The following is a 16,443-nucleotide window of genomic DNA, read 5'->3' on the forward strand; positions in this document are numbered from 1 at the left end:
TTTTTAGCTGATAACCTTCATTGAAGACTGTGTTTTCTGTAAAGCAAGACATTTCTCATGTCAGTTTTCAGCCTTTAAAATGGAAGGAGAAGTGTATGTATTTTAAAAGCTAAGGATACTGGAGGCCAAATAAGGAAAAAAATAGACGTGGTTTAAGTACTGCGATTGTTACAGCAGATTCATTTAAGATGGTCTTGCTTTGAGGCTGATTTTTAATATGTGATACACGTTCCACTGGGTATCTTTTGTAAAATGACCACAAGACCCAATCTGTCTCATTTTTATTAGTTTTTCCTTCTAAGCAGAAACCTTTGGACTTCTTCAAAATGAGAACTGTTTGCTTTCCTGGAAGGCAGTAGTTTCTCTGACTCAGAGCTGCACTGAGCACCAAAAAATCGGAAAAAAAATTTTCTTTGTGCCTTAGTTTCCTCATCTATACAATGGGAGTAATACTTAACTGTTTTAATCCACCTGTTTAAATTACTTTAAATGTGCTGTGTAAATACATAGTATTTTCATAATTAACATGTTCCAAATCACTGCACAGTTCTTGCCAGTTTCATAATTATCCTCATAGCATACCGAGCTTATGAAACTCTGTGTAGACTTGTGAGGACGTAACTTAGGACATTATTTGATCCATAGTTACATCTCTGTTGTTATTTATATTGCCTGGTAAATGGGTAACAACAAAAAAAGGATGATAAATTTGGAAGACATATTTTTCTTTTAGCTAACATCATAGTATCATAGGTCATTCCTCTTACATGAAAGACAGGTGTTTGAAATATCTTCAGACTAAATATATCCTCCTTTTCCACTTAATCGTTCAGATTGTCACAGAAATCAGAGTTGGGAGGTGGCAGTGAGTAAACTGGAAGAAGTTACTGTTTCCAGTGTTTACATATTTGAAGTTATTTGACAAGGTAGAAGGAAACGCCACCAAAAAGCTTGTCTGGAGGAGGCTCAGGGGGGCCTGGTCTGTAGCCCCCAGGCACATCATGGCTTTGTTTAATCCCGAGATAAAGGTGTCCCCCACTTCTAACCTGCCCCATCAGCGATGTCCAAACAATGCGGAGCATCAGTCGTCATGGGGTCTGTGACAGAGGTCTGCTTGCCTCTGCCTGAACCAGCGCCTGGGGGCACCGAGGTCTCTCTCCCTTGGTTTTGTGGGCCGAGCTGTCTGAAGGAACAAGACCGGCCCGAGAATTTCAAAATAAAAAGTTCCTTGGGCTTGGTGGGGGGGAGGTTGGAGAAGAGTGGTGACTTGCAGCTGGGTTTGTGTCCGGGGGCTACTGCCCGTCCATCCCTCGAGCCTGCCTTTGGTCTGAGAACCGAGTTTTGTATTTTTGGGCACTTAATTCCTGTAGGTGGTCTTTACACTTGCGCCCCATTTGCTTAAGGTCAGACACTGCCTTTGAAGTTTTTAGTGAAGGACTCACCTACACTTCTCTGGTGGCCACAGGGCCACAATCCCTCAGGGATCTGACCTGAAAAACCACACCCTAAGCAGCATCATGTGGATAAATTGTAGAAGTGCATTCTGGCTGCTAGACTGTCGCTAGTAGCTCTGCTGCAGCCCTTCACCCATGTTTCTTCCGGATGATCATGAACCTGAAAGCTAGGAAATTACTAAGTCATCAACTACCTTTACTACACGTCTATCCTATTACTTAGAGAATTAGGAGACTAATGCAACATCAGGCTTCACCTATTTTTTTCTCTTTTTTCTCTCTCCCTCCCAGCCACAGGATCATTCCATTACATTTCATGCATGACACATTCCCAGCAGGACCGTAAGAGGCAACCGAATGCAGCCGGCCTGAAAGCCTCTGCCACGCTGCCGGGTGGGTTACTGCAGCCAGCGGCCGCGGCAGCATGGTCCGCACCTGGGACTCTGACCTCTGAAGTGAAAACAGCTGAAGGCAGAGCAGTGTTCAGGTGGGCAGGGGCCTTGCTAGGTGGAACTTCTGGGTTTGTGGCTCTTGCTTCTTGTTCGGTCTCCAGTGTCTCTATCAATTAAAAGTTATTTCTACATTGTGACAGAAGTAACGATGCTCCTGGGAAAACTACATCCAAGATGGCACAACGGTGCTCCTGAGGTAGCACATGTGAGTCCCTCTGCAAGGGACTGAGAGGGATGCTGTTGAGGTATGTCAATGGGATGATACTAACCTTCGTGGTGCTGCTGCTGCTAAATATTAAGTAACACAGATCCCAGAATACTTTAAAATAGCCATGTGCATAGAATCAAGCAGTTCTGGACTGACCGAAAAGCAACATTTAACTCCAGTACTGCCAGCATTTTAAGAAAGGAAAAGAATCCAAGTCAGCTGAAGGAAAGTCAGCTAAGGAAATTTAGCGGTCGACAGCTGGGGTGTTTTCCTAGCCTTTGCCTTTTGCTCTGTTTGAATCATGCATTAGTATTTTTAATGGGTAAAGGAATCTTCAAAAAAGTTGCTTCTTGCTTTTTCTTCTGTAAGGAAAAAAGGAGACACGGCAGCAAAGTTAAGGGAATAAATTCAGACCAGGTATGCAGGTTAACTCCTAGATGAATTCCCTGATACATACTTTAATAGGATGTTCCACTTTTTTTAAGAAAAGTCTTGAACTATTTCCTCCTTTTTTCTATGCCTTTATATTCCATTTTTGTGTCTGTTTATTGCATATTTTCTAGAATTGATACCTAGAAACCGAGCTTCCGAATGAGACTTAGTGTCTTACCACTGTAGACCGGCCTGTCTGCAGCATCGGAGGACGAGGCCTAAGCAAACAGGACCAGGAGAACAGGGGACAGTGGCTGAAGCGTCAGCTGGCAAAGTTCACTCCGTCTGAGGCTAGTCTCCCAAAGCTGCTGCTATTTTTTGTGACGATGGTCTATTTATGTTAAAGCCCTGCCGTCTGCAGAGGGTGTGAGGAATCAGCCCGGAGCGCCCCAAGCTTCGCCTTTCCGGGGGAAGCGGTTTGCAGCTTGGGGGCCGCCCCCGCGGGCTCTCGGTACAGCAGCGTGCGGAGTGTTCGGAGGCTGCCGGCCTCCTCGCCCGGAGCAGTGACGCTGCTTGAACCGCGCCCGCGAGGTGTAGCAGCGTGTGCGCGGTCCCGGCACGGGAGAGATCCTTGTCACGCAGAGACCCTTAACCGCCACACGGCTCACGCCCTCTGCTTCAGAGGGAAGTACCAGGCTCCCTAACGCCGGCTGCGGGCACAGCGCTGCTTTAGTCCCCCTGTGCGGGCACGTTCAACCGCGGGAAAGAAACCGCGGCCGGGGACTGAGGGCCCTGCCCGGGGCGGCAGCGCTGGGCCTCGGGCCCGCCAGGGGCGGCTCCCCGCACACCGCGGCTGCCGCTCCGCGATACGCCGAGGGGGCCTTCCCTCGGGGCAGGGCGCCGCACCTACGGGGCCCGGGGGGCTGAGGGGAGCCCCCCGCCCCGCCTCGGGCCGCCCCTGAGGCCCAGCGCGCCGCCATGGCGCCCGGCCGCCCCGTCCCGCCCCGCGCCGGGCGGAGCTGGGGGAGGGGGCGGGGAGCGCGCGCCCCGCTGAGTCCGCCGCCGTCCCGGCGTGCCCCGCGCGCGGCGCTGGCTGGGGCCGCTCTGGCGCGGCCGCCTCACCGTTCCTGCTGCGAGCGCCGGCGGCCGCGGCGCGGCGGGGAAGATGGCGGCGGAGGCGGCGGATTCGTGGGGTAGGTGGCGGCCGGCGGCCCCCCCGCGCCCGCCCGCGCCCGCCCGCCCGCGCTCACCCGCTCTCCTCTCCCCCACAGACGCCGACAGCTTCGAGGTGGTGGAGCCGGTGGCGAAGCGGCTGGTGCCGGGAGTGGCCGGGGACCGCTGGGCCGGCGAGGATGAGGAGGACGACGTGAAGGTGCGGCCGGGCGGGCGCGGGCCGGGCCCTGCGGTGTGGCGGGGGCGGCGTGGCGGCCCCCGGGCTGGCGGGGGCGGCGGGGCGCGGGCCGGGCCGCTGCCATATGGTGCCGCGTGTGTGGGGCCGGGCCCGGGGCAGGGCCGGCGGGTGAGGGGAACTCACGGGCCGGGCTCGTCCCTCCGGCGGCGACGCGCGGGGCCGCGGCCGGGCCCACGGCGGGCGGGGGGGACCCTGCGGGGCGGCCCGGCCTGTGCCGGAGCGGCCCTCGGTGTCTCGGCGCCCCGGGAGGGCACCGGGCGGCCTCAGACGGCAACGCCAGAACGCGGAGCAGAGCCCGAGCGCTCCCCTGCCCTGCGCCCCCCCCCCCGCTGCTTGCCCGCGGCCCCCCGGGGGGCAGGCGGGCGCTTTCCAGGCCTGAAGAGGCATCTCCTCTTCGGGGGATCCACCTGCTGCTCCCCAGCTGCTTGCCAGGCTTCTGAGTGCTTGTCTGGGGCCGGCTGGTTTCCCCCTGTAGCCTTTCAGATTCGGAGCTGTGGGTATGGTGCACTGAGACGTTAGAACTGGCTTTAAAGAAAGCAGTGCTGTGTTCGTGCTTCTGCTGTTGACCAGAAACTACTGTGTTCTAGCAGCATGGCTCTTCCACCCCTTTTTCCTCCTCCTTCACACACCCCACACACCCCCCCCCCCGCCGCCACAGCTGGAAAGTACAGTAGTCTTACTTTGTGGTTTCAGATTTGGTAGTGCCCCTATCACTTAAAATGCATTTACTTAAGGCACTATTTGAGACAAATTTTCACTGTATTTTGGAGTGACGTCTGTGTTGAATCAGGATTAAAACATGCGGATGTTCATTTCTGATGTTTGTGAAAGCAGACTTTCCTTAAAAGCTTGTTTTCTCCTACCTAGTTCCAGCTGTCCCATAGCAAGCCGGGAGACTGAGTGGCGAATGCCCCAGAATCCTCAGTTTGCTTCGCATTTGTATGGACAGTAAGCAAAATGATGCCAGGGAACACAGAAGGAACGTGCTTGATGAATGTAAGGAACAGAAATAGGTCAGCTGAGAAAGACCTTTTTGTTTCAAATGAAGCTGCTGAGATACCGTGATAGGCAATCTCCGGAGGTGACTTGGTCATTCTAGTATGGTCACAAGTCTGAAGCTTTCTGGAATCAAGTATTGCTGCTTCCTGGGTGACGACTGGCTGCGTTTGTTATTTAGGCTGCTGGCCGTGTCTCAGAATCTCAAAAACACCAACACTCCTTGGAGCTTAGGGTGGTTTTCTTTTTATAAATAGTATGAAAAAAGTAGTTCATCTTCTCTTTAAAAAAAAGGTAACAAATTTTTGTGAGTTACAGGCTGTCCGTTTTCCTTCTTAAATTTAATAACACCCACACCTTATAGTTACCATAGGTGTCGCGTTACAGCAGGCAAAATAAGTAAAGGTATCTCTGTATACAGTAGGTACGGTCGTTTGTAAAGAGTGTGGTTGGCATGTAACTATATGCATATATGTAACTTACAGAAGTGTATATATACACGGGTATCTTGGACTCATTGGTTCTGTGAGGCTTGCTTTTCCTCCTTCCTTTGAAAGTGAGAAACTTCTCTGATGTGGTAGAGTGTGTCCAAGAGCCGGACTCTGAAGTGTTACTCTCTTGAAGGCACCTGCGCTTTCTGTGGCCGTTTTAGTAAAGGAACAGAGCTTTCCCACATGTAATAAGAATGCAACTACCTAACTCTTTCCGCGAGCTTATGGGTTTTAGCACTGGAGCTGCACCTAGAGGGAAGGACAGGTCCAGCAAAGAAAGCTGTTTTATTTTACTTCCATCTGCTTTTCCTGTAGAAACACCAAGAATCACAGCACTGAGCCTGGGAGGTGGGTGCTCAGGCTCTAGATTCCTTGTTTGCAAGGGTCTGCCTTGGGGAAGTACCCGCATAAGGAAAATTACGTGGTCTAAAAGAGAAGCACAAAGTGTTTTCTGACCACGAGCTTGTCTTAAGGCTGGAATGTGTTCTGTGTATTCAGATTCTGTAGTTTATTTTGGAAGATTTTTTTAGTGAGGAACTTAAAGTAACTGGTAAGTTAGGAAACTTCCACTTTCTCAGGTTTAAAATTAGCATCTTCATCAGTAACAAAACTCCTCTCCAGTGTTACCCAGAACACCAGTTTCCCAGAAGACGGGCCTCCTGCCAAGGAATTTTCATCTATTTACTCTTGGGCAATTCTGTGCTTAGCAAAGCCAAAGCTGGGAGATGCGCTTGTTATCATCCAGGCAACAGCCTTTCCCATGGTGCAGGCATTTCTCTTTGAAGGAGAGCATTCAGGTTTAGCTGGGAATCTCAGATGCTGGAGTACCTGTCACTTCCCAATCATGTCTTCTGGGTTTTTGGGGGGAAATAATTTGCATTATCATACTTTTTAAGGTACATGTGATGGAGCATATGAAATTGTAAGAGACCTGCTGTCATCAAGGGATTATTTACGTGAAATGGAAGGTGTTTTTAATAGCATTATTTTAGTTGTTCACAGTGTATGGTTGGACTTGATGGTCTTAAAGGTCTCTTCCAACCCAAACAATTCCATGAGTCTATGCATAATTAAGTAGCGCTGAAATACTTTGAAGTAAAGATGTCCTCTTTCGATTACTTAGTATCAGTGCAAAGATACAGCACTGAAGCAATTTTCTTTTCCTCCAAGAGAGTTCACTGGAATTTGTAAACCACAGAAATAGGTGTATGTTTGGATGCTTCACCCTGCCCCCAGTAAAAAAAAAAAAAGCCTGCCCAATATATAAATCATGTTCTATTGCTGTTTTAAAAAAAATAATGTTGGAGAAGAGGGAGAGAGTATTCAGTGTAGCTGGGAGACCTGCGTATCTTAGCACGCCAAGTTGAAGAGCGAACCCTCAGATGGCGATGTCTCGCAGGTTGTCCTGCCAGGAGCGTTTCTCCGATGGCGCTGAGCTTGCGGCTGTCTGTCCCCGGTTCCAGCGGCGGTGGTCTCCATGGGTAGGCTCCCGGCAGTCGTCAATCCCTTCTGTTAAAAGTCGAGATCCTAAATCCCACCTGACAGCTCGGGGGCAGGTTGGGCCAGGTGGCAGGCCCTCGCGCTGCCCTCCAGAGGGTCTGCTGTTCCTACGCTGCTTCATCATCTCAGCTTCGCAAGCCGAAACTGCCACTGTGTGCTGTCCCCACGCAGGCACAGCTAGCAGGGACGTGGTCTGCTGCAGGGAAGGAGTGCCTCTGTCATCACGTGGAAGTCCTTGCCCATGTGCCCTCTGTTAAGTCTCCCGAATGTACTAACAACGTGCAGCAGTTTCCTTCAGTCCCACGAGTACCTTTACATCACGGATGGGGTGCCCTTCCTCTGGGGTTTGGCACCGTAAAATACTTAAAATCTGTCTGTGAAGGACAGGGCAAGGGATAAGGCAGCGAGCTATATACAGCAGTTAAAAGTGCTATTTAATAAGTGGGTGTAACAAACTTAATTAGGTATGAGCTAAAATAATGCTGCTCCAAATTCACGTCAGCTTCTTGGAATGTGGATGGGAAGCTGAATCCCTTACAAGTGCCAATTAACTCGAGTGAGCTGGTGGATGAACTCAGGTGTCTTCCTTGCTTGGATCAGGGAAATACTGAGTTCTTCCACCAGTGTCTTTTATTTTGCCACGCCCATAGCAACCCTTAGAAATTAATAAATAGCTTGCATGACTGCTTGCGTTGCTGTTGTGGGATGAAAATCACAAAATTCAGGATTTACGGTTTTTAAGCTTACCTTTAATGAGATGCTGACCGTACATGTGATTTTTGTGTAAACTAGGTCTTGTCAAATGTAATCTCTTAAGCTTGCAAGCTGAGTTGAAACAGGTAACAGAAATTAGAACCCTGTGAGGTTTCTTGACCTTAACTTGTGGTGTGTATGTCGTGTGGTACTCTGCACGTAACTTCAGATCAATTTTAGAGTGTTGATTTCCATGCGGAGGCCACCTGCTTGAATTTGCAGTGCCATTAGGACAAGAATATGTATTCCCATAACCCTTACCCCGAAAACTGTCGAAACTGCAGAGTTGCTGCTGGCAAAGTCTGCAGATGACATCAGCAGGTCAGTTCTGAAGAAAATGGTGCTTCCTCGTATTTCTTTGAATGAGATACAGTATTTTGAACCACAGATCATCCACTTGGGTACAGGACAGTGGGAGACGTGGCTTTGAAAGGAAGGAGGGCAGTGAGCGATGGCTGATGGTGAGGTGCGCAGTGCAGTAGCTGGGGACCACCACAGATCTTGAACACGCTGAAGGGGAAAACTGGAGGCAGAGTTACTGCGAGCACCGCAGCTGAGGCTGCTTGAAAACACACTTGAGAACGTGGTGGCTGTTGGAGAACATTTAGGTGATTTGTTTGTGAGAAGTCTTTCGATAGCTTCTATGCTTATAAAAAGGCAGTAGTCACTGGTCAAAAACCGCTCAGAAACGTGGCCTTGTGGCTGTTGAAGTTGGTATTCCTGCCTAAAGCTGGGCTCCCTGCATCCTCCTCTGCTTGCTGCTGCTTTCCCTGCTCCCACAGCGCGGCCTTATCTGGCTGCACACTGCGTTGGCAGCAGATCCGGGTGAGCGTTCTCCTGTGCGCCACAGCTCCACGTGCAGCCGCAGGGATGGTTTTCCCAGCACAAGGGAGAGGGCTGGGCCACAGGGAGCGGTATCTGGGAAGGAATGGGGTCTTTTGGGGGGGGTGACAGCGTGTTGGGGTTTAAAATGGTTCCGCTGCACTGTCGGTTTCCAGCAGTGGCTGCACTACATGCATGTGTCCGATGACATTCCAGTATCTTGTAATGTGTAATACAAGAAATGATAATAAACTCGGGTTTTACTGTGGGTGTGATCTGACTGTTCCCGACCTTGCTTTTGTAACTACATTGACGTGAGCTTCCTGACTGAATAAAAGCGGCCTTTTTCGTGGTAAGAACTGATCCTGGAACATCTTGGTCATCCCCCAGAAGCCGTGCCCTCGTTCGGCTCTCACGGCTTCCCCCCACTCCCTCGCTCCCAGACGAAAGATTAATGGCTATGTGAGCGTTTAAAGAGGTTCTATGAAAGCTGCTGTTCTTTGTTACCTAAAGAAGTAGGAAAGTATCTGTAACAGAATCTTAATTAAAACTTATTTTGTAGGATAACTGGGATGATGAGGAGGAAGAGGAGGAAGTAAAGGAGACAGAGATAAAGCAAGGTAAAACTTAGAAGTAATACGTGGCTCTGTACGCAGCATCGGAACAGGCTGGTTTTGCCGTGAGTGTATCTAAGAATCAAACCCATGTAATAGGGTTGGGTTTGCTTTTGACAAGCATGTCTGTTAACTCGGTGTTCGGCTCCCGGTAACCCAGCGCTGTGGCTTTTTCTTTGATTAGTGTTTCTGTAGTTGCTGGGGGAAAAAAAAAAATCAGTAGACCTCTTGAGAGCTGTATTGTTCAATGTTTTACAGAACCAAAAGTTTCAGAAAAAAAGAAAATAGCAGAAAAAATAAAAGAAAAAGAAAAGCTACAGAAGAAAAAGCAAGAGGAGCTTAAAAAAAGGGTAATTCCTTATTTCTTCTGGGTCTCCTAATATTTAGAGGGCAGGTTTGATATTTTTTTTTTATTATTTTGAGGTTGAGCAAGACCTGTAAAGATCTTGACTAGTCTGATAAAACAAACTCAAGTTTTGTAGTGAATAACATCTGGGAGATGTTAGCTTTAATTTCTCTGTAATTTAACCAGTTCTTGAAATCTCTTTTTGTATGCACCGGATGATAAAACATGCAGTTGTGAAACATAGAACTAAGGTGTTTCTTCCCACTTCTAGTAAAATGAACAATTTATTAAACAATGTAGCATTGTTATACTTCATTGGGATGGTTTTCAGGTTTGTACATGCTTGAGGTGTACTGACTTCAGGCAGAAGCAAGCTGTTCAGGTGGCGCTGGGAGAACCACGGTTTCTCATACTACCCCTGCTCAAGGCTAACACATACAACCTTCTCCCTATATGCATTTTCTAATTCAGTTAGAGGCACCAGAGGAACATAAAGAACTTACACCAGAAGAACAGTTAGCAGACAAACTACGACTAAAGAAGTTACAAGAGGAGTCAGACCTTGAGTTAGCAAAAGAAACATTTGGTAAGTGTGCGGCGGCACAAAAGCGCTGTGTTCTCTGAATAAAACTGTGTGAGGGGGGGATACCTTGCACGAAGAACGGAGCAGGATTTGGCAGCGGGGGCACCTGCAGGTTGTGTTACTGAGAATAAAGAGGGGTTGAAATTCAGACCACCGGAGGCACGTCCTGGTGCTAAGGGCTGATGTGCAAGAACCACAGAAGCATCTTCAGAGTAGAGAAGGTGCTTTTGCTTAATTGTGTGACGGTAGGAGGTTACAGGAAGAAGATGGTGGACTAAATTTTCCAGCATACTGGTACTTGTGGTAAAAAGATGAGTATGTTTTAAAAAAAAACCCAAAACCAAACCCAAACCCTGTCTCTTAATGTTTGGAGGTGGTTTACAACATGGCTTTAATGAGGCTTTGGACAAGTGTGGCACAGCATAACTCACGCATGCTTTACTTCAGGCAATCCACGCGATGCGCTGGGTGTTGGGAAAGCCAGCTCAGTTCGTGGAGCGAGCTCATTTCCTGGCAGAGATGAAGCAGCCTTAAAGCAGATCCTTCTGGTTTTGTGCTTTGACAGAGGTAGCAAAGATACTGATTCATAGCAGCATTCTTCAAACATGAAAGCGTGTTTCCTTGACTATAGTGAATTATACAGCTTATTACTCAGTGAAGATTCTGCACTGTGAGTCTTCTGAAAGAGTACAGCCCCTTGGGGGGGTGTGCATTGAATACAGGTGCAAAGAACCAACTCAATTTTGCACTTAGGAGCAATTATGACAGGAATTCCTTAAGAGGAAGGGGGTGCACATTGCTCCAGAGAACAGGAATAGCTGGTTCACATTGCTAAGTTTTGCAGCAAAATACTCCTCTGTACAGGCTAGTGACTCAGGCTGTTAGCTCCTGTGTGGCAGAAGCCGGTGGGAAGTGGGTGAGCAAACCTCAGCTTTGGCTTTGCCAAGTCTCAGCGGAGGTGAGGAACTGAATGTCAACAATGTGACTTGTTTCCTTTGTTGTCATCTTTTAGGGATCACAGCTAATGTTTTCTGTAATACCTCTCTGTCTTTCTGTGCAGGTGTAAATAACACTTGTGGAATAGATGCCATGAATCCCTCTTCAAAAGATGACTTTACGGAATTTGGCAAACTACTAAAAGAGAAAATTACACAGTATGAAAAATCGTTACATTACGCCAGCTTTTTGGAAGCATTAGTTCGAGACGTATGTATTTCATGTAAGTTAAGTGAAAGACATCCTAGAATATACTGCTACCAAAATTACGATGGAATCGAGGCTAAAAACATGCCGTTACAGTAAACATTACAATCAAGATCGATCTGTGTAGTTTGTACTAAACAAATCTGAGTAGTATCCAATTCCATTCCCACAGATGTTAAGGCTTGTCTCCCTGTACAAGAATGTTTCTGCATATCAGTTAAAGACACATTTTAAAAAGTGTGAATTTTTATGTTGATCTAAAACTTGCGTGTTTTTCTTGAAGCCATTTCTAAAATAATAATAAAATTCAGTTCTCCAGTTCTCTGAGCCAGATAACTTGAGCAGCTTGGCTGGCAATTGAGTTCATGTAATTCTGCGACTGCAAAATAAATCATTCTGGATTCAAAATGTAACTATACAGAGATAAAACTAACTTAGTTGGGCTCATTTTTTTTCCACTGCTCTGGTGAACTCATTGCTTGAGATCTTCCCCTGCACTGCACTCGCTGTGGCTCAGTGAGGCGGTAACTTGATACGATTCAGTGCTGTATAAATACAGCCGGGCTGGCTGACGGCACCTGGTAACTTACATTTCAAACCAGCTGCAGATCTCCTAAAGCAAAGGACTTGCAACCTCTTGGAGCATTTATTGTTAATAATTTTTTGATAATCCACTGCTCCTTTTGATACATTTTACAGTATTTTTACTGTATCCGTCTTTTACTGTTCAAATGCCACCTCATTAAGACTTCTGTGTTCACTGACTTCCAGTTTCCAAGTTCTACCTTCTACACATTCAAGCTGCTTACTGGGGACCATCTGAAATCATAATTGTGACTGTAAGGACCAGAATTACCCTGTCTGTATTTTGCTGATTTAAATCAAGTAATTGCCTGTACTTTACTACTAATGCTTATTTCTGGTTTTTTGAGAATGGTGATGTTAGATTATGTAACTGCCTTCTAAGAACAATATTGATGAGCAACCTTTTCTTTTTCTTCCCCCAACCCTCACCCCGTGACGTAGTGGAAATCGATGATTTGAAAAAGATCACAAATACCTTGACAGTACTATGCAGTGAAAAACAAAAACAAGAAAAGGTAAGACCTCTGTGTTTCTGCAGCAGTAACAGTACCCGCTGAAGGGGCTAATCTGGAAACAGCAACAGGTTTAACCCTGACTTGAACTGCTGATTTTCTTAAAGGCAGTAGCAGGGGATTAAATTCTAACCTCGCATACTGGTTTAGCTTTAAATCTTCTTCACTGTGTGAGGTCATCAGGAGTTGATTGAATCTGGAGATCACAGGCAAAAGCTTGATTAACTTACATAAATGTTACCTGTGTGCTAACCTTGTTCCATTTGCTGCTGTCTTGGAGCTCAAGTGGCTGACGTGGATATTCTGAAGACAGCAGCCATCCCCATTCAGAGTTCAGTGTCAATGTAATACCAGTCTGCCGGTAACTTAAAACTTTGCCAAAGTTTGGGATTTTGAATAGCAGATAACTGGGGCTTTTACACTGTCATGCAAACTGAAGGAGCAGTAACTGGATAGGCAAGGAAGAGGCTAAGTTTTAAAAGGTGATTTAATAGCTTAACTGATTCAAAATGTGTTTTATGGCATACATCTATGTTAAAACTCATGGTGGGCTGGAGTTCACTGATTAATCAAAGCATTAGATAGCAACAAAATCAAGCAGAAGATAATGACTGGTAGTGCAACTCTTGGTATATTTTAAATCATATTGGAGGATTGTTAGGAAACAAATGGGAGTGTTGTCCATGTGAGGAGTAACTTGTACATCTAAAATGAGAAACCTCTTGGACACAAACTGTTCCTGTGGCCGGTTCTGTCACGCCGGTTCCAAATCCCCAGGTGTGAGTGAAGTACCTTAATGCACACCAGACCTTAGGTACAGTGTTAACACATGGAGTCTGGCAAATGTGATAAACAATTTCTTTAATATGAACCGCACTTCGGAGAGCAGCCTGCGACTTACTGAACCAAAAAAGTTTTAAAAGTATGTATACTTGATATTTTTATACTCTTCTCTCCTGGCTTTTCATGTAAATCAGTTCGGCCAGCTGCTGAAAGCTACAACTACACTGATCCAGTAAGGAAGAGCTTCACTGTGAAATGTTCTGTGAAGTTTGTTTAGGACTTTTCCACCCCACCCCCCACCCCCAGAAGATATTCAGCCATTATGGTAATAAAAGCCACATTACATTCCTTAATTAAGTAGGTAACTTCATAAAAACTACTAGACTATGCATTTATGTAGTTAGTCCTCTTGTTTAGAGTCTAGGTAAGATAGAGTGAAAGGAAACACGGCCAAGTCTGTGACAGAGGGAGCTGTGGGGACACTGGGAACGTCATAGCTTTTCTATGAAGAGATCGCACTGTGGATGAAATGCAGGGGTAGAAATCGTCAGCGGTGTGCTCACCATGGGGGGGTGTGAATGCTCATACCCAGAGACGTGGCATTTACTCTTAATTAGAGTTATAGCAAATCACTATGGATTTTAAAGTAAACATGCTCTTCCTATTTAAGCAGAATAAAGCCAAAAAGAAGAAAAAAGGTGTGGTGCCTGGAGGTGGTTTAAAGGCTACTATGAAAGATGACCTGGCCGATTATGGAGGATACGATGGAGAATACGTACAAGACTTTGAAGACTTCATGTGACATTTATCTCCCCTTCTGTTGTCTTTCTGTTGCCCATAATCCCTTAAACATGTAGCACAACTTTTCTTCCTTTAAATTCTGCCAAATGCTACAATCAAAATTGCAGTATCTCTGTGCTGGTGGTTTTAACTCTTGACAGGTCTGTGCCACAGCACCGGGCCTCCTGTTCTGTGGTCAGGGGTTGGAATGAAGACATTTAAAAGCTATGTAAATTGCAGTTAAAAACCCCAAAATCCTGATGCTAACTGTTGCTATTTGATCTTATAGTAACAGCCACTAAATTGGTAAGGAATTTCGAGGCAAAGTATTCTTACCAGCACAGTTCAGTGACATGGCCTTAACTGTACCTCCTTGAATGAGTTGTTTGATGAACAGAAGCAGTTTGCAGCAAGGGCATGGTGTGCACTTAGTATTACAATTGCTTTGTCTTAAGTTAGAGCTTGAGTTTTTCAGTATATTGTGAAGGGGAACTGCTAACTTCAGAGTGAGGATACTGCACCTGGAAACGCATCACTGGAGATACCCGCCACTTCAAAGCTCAACATCTAAATGGAACACTTGGTGGGTGAGAACAAGGAAAGCGTTGCTTGGGGGGGGGGGGGGGAAGACTTGTGTCTTGAGTGTGAAGTTTAGTTTCCATTCATCTAAATTTCTACTAATGCAGCTGTATGGGTTGGGTATTCTTTAACAGTTAATTGCCTGGTTTAAGTGTTAAACGAAAAAAGAAAAAAAAAAAACCCACCAGAAAACCCCCAAAACCCAGGACTTCCTTTTGGTCTCTCATGGGTTGTGGTAGATCTTTCACAACTCAGCTATTTTCTTTCATTTGAAAAAAAACAAAAACAACTTGCTTAGCAAACTGCAACAGTTACTACAGTTGGGCAAATTGTTATGTTAACAATTATGACATCTGCAATGTTTTATAAAGCAACTAATTTAATAAAAATCACTATTGAGGACTTCACTACAGCTGTCTTTGGACCAGTTCTTCTAGTATCTTGAAGTGGTAAGTTGCAAAACTGAGACGAGCTGCGCGTGTGTCGCTGGGTCTGGTGTCTGACTTCCAGCTTAACTGGTGGTAGCGGGGCAAGATTTCACTCTTGGAAAATGGCTGTTTCTTATGATAAGGCTCTTACAGGTGGTAAACAAAATACTTCCAGAACTCCCAGAATCCAAACATTTCTGTGACAAACGTAATCTTTTCTGTGGCTGGAACTGCTGAGTTCAGTGGCTTGTACTTCCCTTAAGAATATCTTGGGGCAGCCCTCATCAGTGCAAGCCGTTATTTTAGTCCAGCTGGCATTACCACAAGCAGTCCTACATTTACACCTTGTAGTTTACTCAAGTGTTTGTTCCCAACACGGGTGGGATGTGCGTGTGCTTCTGCAAGGCAGGCTTTCTTCCAGATCCTTCCCCTTGTTAGTGATCCTGGATTTTTAAAGGATCAGGGATGAGAATTCTCAGATGCCAGGAACTTCCAAAGTTCAAGCTAAAAGCTTGCTAGCCATTATTTAACTTAGACCGATCAAAGCCAGCGTGGTCTAATTTGGTCTTCTGAGACTGACTAGAACTGGGATTTTAAACAGTGTCCTTCTCGGGCATAATCCTCCCTTCGTAAAATGTTTTATTTATTTATCAGTGGAGCTGTGACTTGTACTATGTATACCTGTGTATGTCTAACTTGTAGTGCTGCAGATTTGAGGTGAATACTGTGCAAGTAAATATTTGTAATGTGCAGCAGTTGCTAGCATGAAAACTTCAGCAGCCAAAAGGAGACTGTAAGCTATAAATCCAACTTAGCATCTCTTCGCTAATTAACTGGGTTGCTATGGCAATTGTATTTTTGCTAGGATAATGTTTATACAGATCATACGATATCATTGCTTCATTTTACTTAAAAGCTGTCTGTATGCTGTAGTCGGCTGTCAGCCTTCCTCACCCCCCTTCTTGGAGAGGAGGCAGTGTCTTTGGGTGAGTTGGCAGCTCCGCAGGCTGCGTTTATTTTGGGGAGCGTACAGAGTCCAAGCTGAAACTGGGTTTCTGCCTGAAGCAGTGTCCAAGTCTTACCCCCCTCCCCAGTTAAATGGTGTTTTGTCAGCTTGCCAAAACATCTCTGCGGCAGAACGCTCTGGGCGCTAACTCCCGACAGGCTGTCGCTACCAACTGTCTGCCCAGTAGGGCTGTCTAAGCCTGGAAAGGAGCTGGAATTTAATAACTGTTAGCATACGTATGTACTTGATCACTTCTTTTACTCCAAGACAGTAGTAAATTAAGTATATGCTGTTCAGAGTTGTACGAGACTTTATCACTGAGCTAGAAAGCCCAGTCTAATCAGACTGGAATGGGAGAACATCTCAGCCTAGCACGTATCTGAAACTTTCAAAGGAGTGCACTAATTCTCCTGCGTGTTTCATCGTCAAGGTATTGGATATTCCACACATCCTATTTCAGCCTTTTGGTGGTTTAGATCCCATTCCTATGGTGATCCATCCTCCGCACTCCTCATTTAAAGGACCGCTGGACCTCTGCGGTTCATCATCAGCTGTGCCAGTCAAG

At 46.3% G+C, this 16,443-nt stretch overlaps 1 protein-coding gene across 2 annotated transcripts; it reads left to right on the forward strand.

Moving 5' to 3' along the window:
- Window positions 1–3,544: 3,544 nt before the first annotated feature.
- EIF3J (eukaryotic translation initiation factor 3 subunit J) lies at window positions 3,545–14,626 on the forward strand. Of its 2 annotated transcripts, none has more exons than XM_037396253.1 (8): window positions 3,545–3,679; window positions 3,758–3,858; window positions 9,022–9,079; window positions 9,332–9,423; window positions 9,891–10,005; window positions 11,063–11,221; window positions 12,232–12,305; window positions 13,756–14,626. In XM_037396253.1, the coding sequence occupies exons 1-8, from the start codon at window positions 3,652–3,654 to the stop codon at window positions 13,885–13,887; spliced, it is 759 nt and encodes a 252-aa protein (XP_037252150.1). In that variant the 5' UTR covers window positions 3,545–3,651; the 3' UTR covers window positions 13,888–14,626. The 2 variants fall into 2 exon arrangements, with proteins under 2 accessions (XP_037252150.1, XP_037252151.1); XM_037396254.1 differs by having other exon boundaries at window positions 13,759–14,626.
- Window positions 14,627–16,443: the final 1,817 nt, after the last annotated feature.

Source organism: Falco rusticolus, chromosome 7 (genome assembly GCF_015220075.1).
Source record: "Falco rusticolus isolate bFalRus1 chromosome 7, bFalRus1.pri, whole genome shotgun sequence".
Classification (NCBI taxonomy): domain Eukaryota; kingdom Metazoa; phylum Chordata; class Aves; order Falconiformes; family Falconidae; genus Falco; species Falco rusticolus.

Bases quoted from the DNA above. Each gene is read 5' to 3' on its own strand.
- EIF3J (XM_037396253.1), top strand. From the start codon at position 3,652: ATGGCGGCGGAGGCGGCGGATTCGTGGG. The intron at 9,080-9,331 runs GTAAAACTTAGA...AATGTTTTACAG, and splicing joins GGAGACAGAGATAAAGCAAG to AACCAAAAGTTTCAGAAAAA. The intron at 10,006-11,062 runs GTAAGTGTGCGG...CTTTCTGTGCAG, and splicing joins GTTAGCAAAAGAAACATTTG to GTGTAAATAACACTTGTGGA.